At 36.4% G+C, this 9,805-nt stretch overlaps 1 protein-coding gene across 4 annotated transcripts; it reads left to right on the forward strand.

The window, feature by feature from the left end:
* The first annotated feature begins 5,330 nt into the window (after positions 1–5,330).
* LOC114292586 (RAF-like serine/threonine-protein kinase 20) lies at positions 5,331–9,436 on the forward strand. Of its 4 annotated transcripts, XM_082882208.1 has the most exons (7): positions 5,331–5,453; positions 5,575–5,815; positions 7,414–7,536; positions 7,688–7,774; positions 7,865–8,031; positions 8,645–8,738; positions 9,043–9,436. In XM_082882208.1, exons 2-4 carry the CDS (start codon positions 5,744–5,746, stop codon positions 7,769–7,771), a joined length of 279 nt encoding a protein of 92 aa, XP_082738334.1. In that variant the 5' UTR covers positions 5,331–5,453; positions 5,575–5,743; the 3' UTR covers positions 7,772–7,774; positions 7,865–8,031; positions 8,645–8,738; positions 9,043–9,436. The 4 variants fall into 4 exon arrangements, with proteins under 4 accessions (XP_082738334.1, XP_082738333.1, XP_082738335.1 ...); XM_082882207.1 differs by having other exon boundaries at positions 5,363–5,815; XM_082882209.1 differs by having other exon boundaries at positions 5,393–5,815; positions 8,649–8,738.
* Positions 9,437–9,805: the final 369 nt, after the last annotated feature.

Here is a 9,805-nt window from a genome sequence, read left to right on the forward strand (position 1 = left end):
TTATGGAAGCCCCAAAAACAGTATAAAAATATATTAGAAATGCAATGCAAAAATGAGGCTCAAAAGTGGCTATAACATGAGGTATACAACAAATTCACCAAAAAAGAAAATACCCTTAATAAAACATGTTCACGAGGTCAAAATAAAGCCACTTTTAGTTCGGACCAAGGTCCAAAAACAGCAACATCAGGGGCTGCCAAGACATACAAAAATGGGACCAAAAAGAGGATATAAAGGGAAGTACAACATGAAAGTCCCAAACAGTGTTGAGCCCTTGTTCAATATTGAAGAGGGGCTCAAAATAAGCCTATTTTCAGTTTACATCAGGCTCTAAAACAGATCACACGCAAGCCAAAAATTCTATGCAAAATTATGGCATTCAAGGAGGATATTGAAGCAAGTGCAAGCTACTGTCCTCAAACAGCAAGAGGTCCTCAATCAAACATGAAGAGGACCTCAAAATATGATGATTTGAAGTTTGGGTCGGAGCCCAAAGATGTAACCACAAGGGGCTAAGATATAGGCCAAGAAAATGCACAAAAGAGGGAAAGTGGGACTCACCCTTGTAGAACCAATCTTTAGCAACCTTTGGACCGGGTTTGGGAGCTTTTAACCTCTGGAGGACAGCCTTAAGCTACTGGAATAGGCGTTGGATGCCTTGTGCTATGAGTTGATGAAGAAATGGCCCAAGAACAAGGGTGTTTGATGGTTGAATGGGAGAGATATAGAGAGAGATCAAGGGTTGTATGTATGTATATCAGATGTATCTATATATCTCTGGTTTTTTGTTCCAAAAATCTCTAACCTAAACAAAGGAGGAGGAGAGGTGCTTATATAAGCAATGCTAAGCTTCTAAGACAAGCTTCAAAGGGGCCAAGGGGTTCAAGGGGGGTGCAAGGCTTCTAGAGGAAGCTAAAACAGCTGGCCAAGCTTCTCCAAGAAGCTTGGCCAAAAGGTTCAAGCTTCTAGAAGGTTAAGGGGTTCAAAGGCTCACAAGGTGCAAAACAAACACACATGCACGTGGGGGATCGATTCTGTGCATTCCAGCTGGCACAGCTGGAATCCACTTAATCTGCAGAATGCTCCAGAAGGTCGTCGGCTACCAAAAATTGCCGGTCAGCAAAATAAAGTGCCGGTCGGCACAATAAATTGCCGGCCGGATAAATATAGTGCCGGTGGATGGCCAGTAAGGTCAAAAAACTTCCGATTGGTGTCCAAATTGAAGCCCCGGAAGTTAGCTTTCCAATGGCGCAAACCTTGCATCAAAATTCCTCCTGTGCAAAAAGTTATGCCCTTTTCCGTGAAGCCGCGCAGATTCGATCCAACCGGGATGATGCTCGACTTCAACTGATCATATCTCCCCCACCCGGACTTGGCTCTAGGAGATTCTTGAGTGCAAAGTGAAGCCCCGGAAGTAAGCTTTCCGACGGTGGTGGCCCCATAGCTAAACTCCAAGTGTACAGATAGATAAGCTCGATTCAGCGAGGGCTGCTCGACTCGCTTCCACCCGGATTCATGCCGAACTTCTCCCAAATTAGTTTTCTCCTCTCCTTTCCTCTCTTCTTCAACTCCAAACCCCTAAACAAAGTTTTTTGAAGGATTTGCCTCTCTCCTTGCCGAAGAAACTGATTCTTTGCCCTGCACATCTCTCAACACCGAGCAAACCATCAGTAGTGCCCAAGTCTTAAGGGCGGTCAAAAATGGGGTGTCTACAGTGGGTGGGTGACGGTGGCGGGTGGTGGCAAGTGAGTGGCGGATAGCGGGTGGGTGGTGGCGGCGGGTAGGTGGTGGTAGGTGGGTGGGTGACGGTAGCGGGTAGTGGGTGGTAGCGAGTGGGTGGTGATGGTGGTAGTGGCGGGTGGTGATGGCAGATAGGTGGCGGATGGCGGGTGGGTGGTGGTGGCGGCGGTGGTGGTGGGTGGGTGGGTGACGGTGGCGAGTGGTGGGTGGTAGCGAGTGGGTGGTGGTGGCAGATGGGTGGCGGATGGCGGGTGGTGGCGGGTGGGTGGGTAGGTAATGGTGGTAGGTGGTAGGTGGTAACGAGTGGGTGGTTGTGGTGGTGGTAGTGGCAGGTGGTGGGTAGTGGTGGCAAGTGCGTGGCGGATGGCGGGTGGTGGTGGTGGTGGGTGGTAGTGGTGGTGGTGGTTGGGTAGGTAACGGTGGCGGGTGGTAGGTGGTAGCGAGTGGGTGGTGGGTAGTAGTGACAGGTAGGTGGCGGGTGGGTGGTAGGTGATGGTGGTGGTGGTGGTGGTGGCGGCGACGGCGGCGAGGGGTGAGTGGTGGTGGCGAGTGGGTGGTAGGTGGCTGGTGGCTGGTGGTGGCAGGTGGGTGGTGAGTGGTGGTGGCAGGTGGTGGTGGGGGTGGGTGGTGGTGCCGGAAGACGGTGGTGGAAAATGGTGGCGGGTGGTGGCTAGTGTTGAGTGATAAAAAAAAAAACTCAAAACTCAAAACGGAAACACATTTTTTGTGTTTTCATTTTTTGGCCAAATTTATAAACTGAGACCACTGATTTATAAATCAAAAATTTTACCAAACAAGTTTTTATTTGAGTTTTTTAAATTTTTGTAAATATAAACAGAAAACTGAAAACGTAAGTGTTACCAAACGGACATTTTATCAATTTATACAATATATTCTTTAAGAAAATTAAAGAAAAATCAATGTTAAATATTTTCTTCTAGAATGTATGCTAAATTGCTAATATGATTTTCCATATTAATAAAAGGGTCTAGATCATCGTTTCTTCTTGTTTGTGATGTGTAATTTTAAATTTTTGAATGAGGCAAGTTGAAGTGAATGTATGTGGATGCATGTGGCTGTTATTACCAAAAATATAGTTAGAAAAAAAAAAAAAGAGAGTTACTTTAGACTAATTTATGATTCTTAGAACAATTACAATTAAACCAAAAAGAGAACAAAAAAAAAATGGGGGGAAATTATTAACTAAAAATTTTAAATGTTCATTTCAATATCAAAAGAATGTCTCAAAAAATATGAAATTAATTCTAAGAATAGGCCTTGAAGTACTTAAACATTTAAAATATCTCCCTGTCCAAAGAGAAAAAGACCAATGTTGTTTTCACCTATTTTACCATCATAAAACTCTAGAACTAAGTGATATGTTTATTTACATTATGATTTATTTGATTACTAACAGGTGATACAATCTTCAAGTGGGTAGTGATTTTTGCTATAATTGTTATAAATTGTGTGATTTAAAAGAGCACTCACAAGTCTTGATATTTGAGGGAGTGAAAAAATAGAATATGATGTTATTTGAAATTTAATTTTTCTTTAATACTCCATGGACATTGATGAATAGTATTTGCATTTCCTTAATTGAAATGAAATCCTATTGTTGTTGTCAACTTAAAGATGTTTCATAATTGTTATATATGAGAAATCAACAAAAAATAGATCTTCTAAAACACAATTTGGATTTAAATTTAGTGTTAAAACTTTAACCAAGGGGTAATAAAGCTTAAATTCATTAATCCCCAAAGGTACATGACATTGTTTTTGAGGGGTTCAAATTTGCTGCAGTGTTGGTCATTTTGGCATATAACCCTTCTATTTTTTTTAATATCCTAGAATAACTTCATGTTGAACAAATGCTTCAAATAAATGATTTAGAGTTGCTTGCTACCATATCTAGATGGTTCTAAATATGATCATGATTATTATTTGCTTGCTACTACATCTAGAGTTGCATGTGTGCATGCTTTGATGTAGTTTTCCATTTACTGTTGATATTAATGTGATTTCTAGCAAATTATGTTCTATGCATATTGATGGTTTACTATATTACTGTGATGGCCTTTGTATCACAGGGGGCGAGTATGGATCCCAACAGATAGGTTCGATATAAATTAAATTGTTTAATAGTTAAATTTTCACACAACATATATATAATAAAATTCGAATATGATTAACACATAATTAGAAAGAAAGACAAAGGATTTTCCATTGTTAGCACGAAACTTGACACACATGAATGCCTAGGCATGAGAGACTTGTGGGAGAAAACGAGACTTGAATCAGGTTCCCGATTTGGGAGTTAGGGCCGGATTTCACTCTAGGCAAACTAATTTCTTAAGAAACTTAAAATTTGTGGTGTTAACGCCTCAAAATCACCAAACGACGTCGAAGTAGCATGAAACTTGGCACACACGACCGCCTAGGCACAAAAGCCTTGTGAGAGAAGACGGGATTCAAATTAGGCTCCCGGTTTGGGAGTTAGAGCTGGATTTCACTCTTAAGAAACAAACTAGTTTCTTAAGAAACTTAGAATTTGAGGTATTAATGCCCCAAAATCACCAAACGGCGTCGGACTAGCACGAAACTTGGCACACAGGACTGCCTAGTCACGAGAGACTTGTGGGAGAAGATGGGACTCGAATCGGGTTCCTGGTTTGGGAGTTAGGGTTGGATTTCATTATAGGCAAACTAATTTATTAAGAAACTTAGAATTCGAGGTGTTAACGCCCCAAAATCACCAAACGGCGTCGGAGTAGCATGAAACTTGGCACACACGACCGTCTAGGCACGAGAGACTTGTGGGAGAAGACGGGACTCAAATCAGGTTTCCGGTTTGGGAGTTAGAGCTGGATTTCACTCTTAAGAAACAAACTAGTTTTTTAAGAAACTTAGAATTTGAGATGTTAATGCCCCAAAATCACCAAACAGCGTCGAAGTAGCACGAAACTTGGCACACACGACCATTTAGGCATGAGAGACTTGTGGGAGAAGACGGGACTTGAATTGGATTCTCGGTTTGGGAGTTAGAGTCAGATTTCACTCTTAAGAAACAAACTACACTACTACAAAATTAGTTAAAGATCACACTTTGATTTAAAAAAAAAAAAAAAAAAAAAAAAAAATCCCACTTTTATTGAAAGTGAAATTATATTGATATTTTAATCACACTTAATTTGATTGAGTGTGATAATATATATTTTTTATGTCACTTTTTAAATAAGTGTGATTATATATATATATATATTTTAATCACACCTTCTAATTAAAGTGTGATTATATATACACTACTACTTTTTAATCGTACTTTTTAAATTAGTGTGATTATATATATATATATATATATATTAATTACACATTCTAATTAAAATGTGATTATTTATATATTTTTTAATCACACCTTTTAATTAAAGTGTGATTATATATACACTACTATTTTTTAATCACACTTTTTTAATAAGTGTGATTATTTATATATTTTTAAATCACACTCCCTAAATAGGTGTGATTGTATAAAATATTTTAATTTGATTTTTATATAAAATATACCATTCCCAAATTCCACTACAACAAAATTTGCCTATTACCACATATTTTGCTAAAGTGAAATTTGCCTATTCTCTCTATTGTTTTTTCTCTCTGTCCTAGATCTAGGGTTTTCTCTCTGTCTCCTCATGCTCCTTGAGAGATTCACTAGGGTTGCTTTCCGATCACTTGTTCAGATCTAATTATAAATCCATCAATTCTTGCATCAATTTGGTTGAAATTTCTTGATTTTTTTTTTTGTTTTTCTTGATTCTGATTCTGGTGATTTTGTAGAGGAAGATAGTTCGGTTAAGTTGCACAAATCGGCGGGGTTACGAGACCGAGGAGTGAAGAAGGATCAAGATCATTGGGATCGAGACAGGGATTGGGACCAAGACCGAGACTGATTGAGTCGGAGCAAGAGAAAACCAGCTGATGAAATGATAAGAAAAGCTCGTGTGCGATGGCATTGGATGCACTCTACCTGTTGAAGCTCCTCCTCAAGTCTGGTTCTCCCATCGTTACCACCCCCCAGGTCCTCTCTCTCTCTCTCTCTCTCTCTCTCTCTCTCTCTCTCTCCATTAGATCTTCGATCTAGCCTCTCTTCAGTTGAATTTTACTCTTTTTAATCTTTTCACTTCCTATTTTTGGTCTGCTCTCTTTTCAATAGAATCTCATTCACTTTGATCTTTTTGCTTTTGTAACTTCCAACTATTATCATCTAAAGAACATCTCTGGTATCAATGATTTACTAACATTTACAACTTTACTATATTGATCTATACTCTAACCTAGGTTCAATTAGGCAGACAAAGACATTGATGGTTTATCAGGATTTAAGTGTCAAATTTTGGTTATATTTGAGAATTTTCTGTAATTTTTTTCATGTTGATGTATTTAGATTCAAAATCAGCTAAGAATCTATTTTCATAATTTTCATTTGGTCTCTAATATTTACATAAAATTGACTCCAATTGCAAGCTTAAATATCAGATTTGTTAATAGTATAAATCAAATTGGGATGTGTAATACTTCTTTACTGTAATTATGAAGGATGCTTGTTTTTATTTGAGGGGAATTCAGATCCATCTAGTAATGCCAGTAGTATTTATGAATTGAGATGTGTAATACTTTTAATTGAATCTTAAGTTTACCTACAAAATGAATCAATTCTTTTAGGGTTCTGATATTAGTTAACAACTGAGAGTCTGTTGTTGCCTCATTAAGTGGCTAATTGATGTTATGTTTTGTATGCCCTATGTGAAAATGGAACTTTGCTTCTCTTTGGAAAGATTGTGTTCTCTTTATTCAAGAAAATAAATAAATATTTTTCTGTTGTGGTATGTGCACTGTGTAAATGGGATCTATTCTTGGCTTCCATTTTATTAAATTTCTTTACTGTCTGCTTCATTACTCAAGATTTACATTAGATACTGAGTACTAAAAAAATTCATTTAAATGTCAAAAACAGTGAGTATTTTACATTAGATACTGAGTATTTTTGGTGTTATGTTTCTCGTTTATCTCTTTTTTAAATGTCAAGAATTCATTTTTTTATTCTTCTTCTAACTATAGGAACATGAGATGATTATGGGTTTCAAAAACAGGACTTGGTAATGAATTTCCTCATCTAATCATTGCAGTCTTTATCTGTAAAATAAGTTCTTGTGATGCTTATACGGGTTAATTTTGAAAACTTTCAAACACTTTTGTGGATAAAAAACACAGATTTTGGTTTTCTTTAGTGTTCATAGAGTTAATATGCATGCACAATATGAAGATTAATGTTTTTCTTAAGGTTAGATAGGTTGTTTAGGAAATTCTAGTTTTACATTAGATATTAAAAAATATGAATTGTTGGCTCTTTGTTGTCAGACTCTTGAATCCTTTGTCTTTTGTCTAGGGGATTACAGGTTGCTATTCACCGTCTCATTCACATGATTAGTACATTTATATCATGTACCTAGCCTGCATCTGTTTATTATCACCATCTCATTTTTGGATAAGTTTATCTTCATCTCATTATACATGTTCATGTTAGATAACTTGATACATGTTCATGTTTAACTCTTGTTACATGGTGCTTCTATTACAAAATGTGATCGCTCATCCATTGTCTGCATTTCTTTTTAGATTGGTGACCTTGGCTTATCAAAGGTAAAACAGCACACTTCAGTGTCAGGGGGTGTTCGTGGAACCTTACCTTGGATGGCACCTGAACTTCTTAGTGGAAAGAGTAACATGGTTACGGAAAAGGTAAGATTATTCTGAGCATAACCTTTAGAAATATTTAGTTTACATAATTGTACTTCATTCTCTCTCTAAGAGGTTTTTAATTTCGTCTTTTAGTTTCTTTTGTGTATATTATTATTATTATTATTTATTTATTTATTTTTTTGCATTGTAGATTATTTTTTCTCATTTGGGATTGTCATGTGGGAATTGCTCATGGGACGGGAATCTTATGCAGATATGTATTGTGCTTCTATAATAGGTATGCACTGATATTTCTATCTAGTTTTGTAACAAAAAGTATAGGAATTATACTCTGCTTTAGCACAACTAATGACGTGGAAGAGCGCAGTGGCCAATATACCGTACAGTGGCAATAAAGGGGGGATAGGATGCAATCTAAGGGAATTAAGCATGTCTGAACTAGAATGACTCACCAGAGTTTTCGCCCAGAAGATACACAATCTTATTGGAGTGCACATTGATGTTCCAGCACCTTATATGGGAACAAATCCACAGGTATACAAAAGATCTACATTATCACAGAATTTTAATAGTTGCTGAAGTTAATAACTAATGTTGTTGAGTAGTTTCCATGTACATGCTTTCTAATGTTTGCTGAAATTTTAAACTGATTTTTGATTGTTGTGTGTTTAAACAAATGATTGATTTGATAATGATGCGGTGTTGATTCGTTTGAAACCAGACAGATCCGTATACATTCATCAATTCCAAAACTAAAATTTTTGTTTTTAATGTTATCTGTAACATTTCTATGCAAATATATGTCTCTAAATTCCAAGTCACATTCTCATTTCAGTAGAACTCATATAACATATGGATTTCAAGTTTTTTCAATGAAAAATCACATAGGAGAATGTCTTGATTTGTATGATCTCTTTCGAGTTATATTTCATAGCAAGTTTATACATGTGTGTACATAATCAATATTAGAAATGCTTCGGATGATTATTGTATGGGCAATAATATCTCCATGTTCCTAGTTGATTATGCTTATGTTTGATTGGAAGTTTTGGACACTTAATTTAGAGCAAGGATTACAAAATAGTAGATTGCAAGGACTTTTAATGTTAATTTTTTCAATAATAACGTTAACCATTTATTTGTGAAGGAAGAGAAGATGCCGCACAGGAAATTTGAGCATCCCCTGCATGGGTCCCTTGGATTTCTCCCACGGAAGCGTACTGCTCGTCACAGGGGAAAAGGTATACTTATTGGTTTCTTAAATACATACAAAGAGATGTTCTCCCCACAGGTACATCTCTGTTCGAGGAGCCCTGTCCATGACTGATTTGCATCTGATTAAGTGTAATATTTTGGTGTTTTAGTCTTATTATATGTATATTAAATACATACAAAGAGATTTAACAAATCTAATCCCTACATTTTGCTTTCTAAATTCGATATAAGTTTGAATCAAGGGTTGTAGATGTCCTTTGACTACTTGAATAAAATTATGTTTTCATACTTAGGCACATATACAATTTTCTAATTATGTTTAGCATGCAGTGAGAGAGAGCTTGCGAGCTTCCAAGAAAGAGTTCAATAAGATAGAAGACGATTTGAAGTTGCTTCAGAGCATTGGGCAGATAATCGGAGAAGTTCTCAGGCCTCTTGACAATGAGCGATGTAATTACTCATTTCTTTTGTTCTTTATTTCCATTTTTTTTTTTGGGAGGGGGGTTCTGGAAATTGTTTGTGAAATCATTTTAGCTCAGTTTAGAATCCGAAGTCTTGATACGTGTCATGCAAAAAAAATATGAGCTCTAGTCTATTATGGGCTGCTTGTAAATGGAATATTCAATATTGTGCTCTTAGTTATTAAACTGGTCGATTAATTTATTGTAATGAATTTAAACTTACTTTTTCTTAGTAAACTCTTCTATGATGGTTTGAACTTAAATGTGGTATTGATTGATTGCTTGTGTGTAATTTAGTGATTGTTAAAGCAAGCAGTGGACCCAGATATATAGTTGGCTGCCTGCAGTAAAGTAGATATTAATCACACATAAAATCTTTGCTCTAAATGTTTATTATCACAAGTTTTATTAGTTATTAATCACACTTAAAAAATGTAATCTAAATGTTATTAATCACACTTAAAAGGTGTGATCTAAATTTTATTAAGCACACTTAAAAGGTGTGATTAAAAATGACCACTTTCAATCACACTCTCAAAGATCACACTTTAATACAACTTAAAAGGTGTGATTAAATAACATACATTACACAAAAAAGTGTGATCTTTATCTATTTTTGTAGTAGTGCTACT

Source organism: Camellia sinensis, chromosome 8 (genome assembly GCF_055761805.1).
Source record: "Camellia sinensis isolate YWXY chromosome 8, ASM5576180v1, whole genome shotgun sequence".
Lineage (NCBI taxonomy): Eukaryota > Viridiplantae > Streptophyta > Magnoliopsida > Ericales > Theaceae > Camellia > Camellia sinensis.

Coding starts and splice junctions, on each gene's coding strand:
- LOC114292586 (XM_082882208.1), top strand. CDS start 5,744: ATGGCATTGGATGCACTCTACCTGTTGAAGCTCCTCCTCAAGTCTGGT. Junction 5,816..7,413: donor CCATCGTTACCACCCCCCAG/GTCCTCTCTCTC, acceptor ATTTCTTTTTAG/ATTGGTGACCTTGGCTTATC. Junction 7,537..7,687: donor GTAACATGGTTACGGAAAAG/GTAAGATTATTC, acceptor TTTGCATTGTAG/ATTATTTTTTCTCATTTGGG.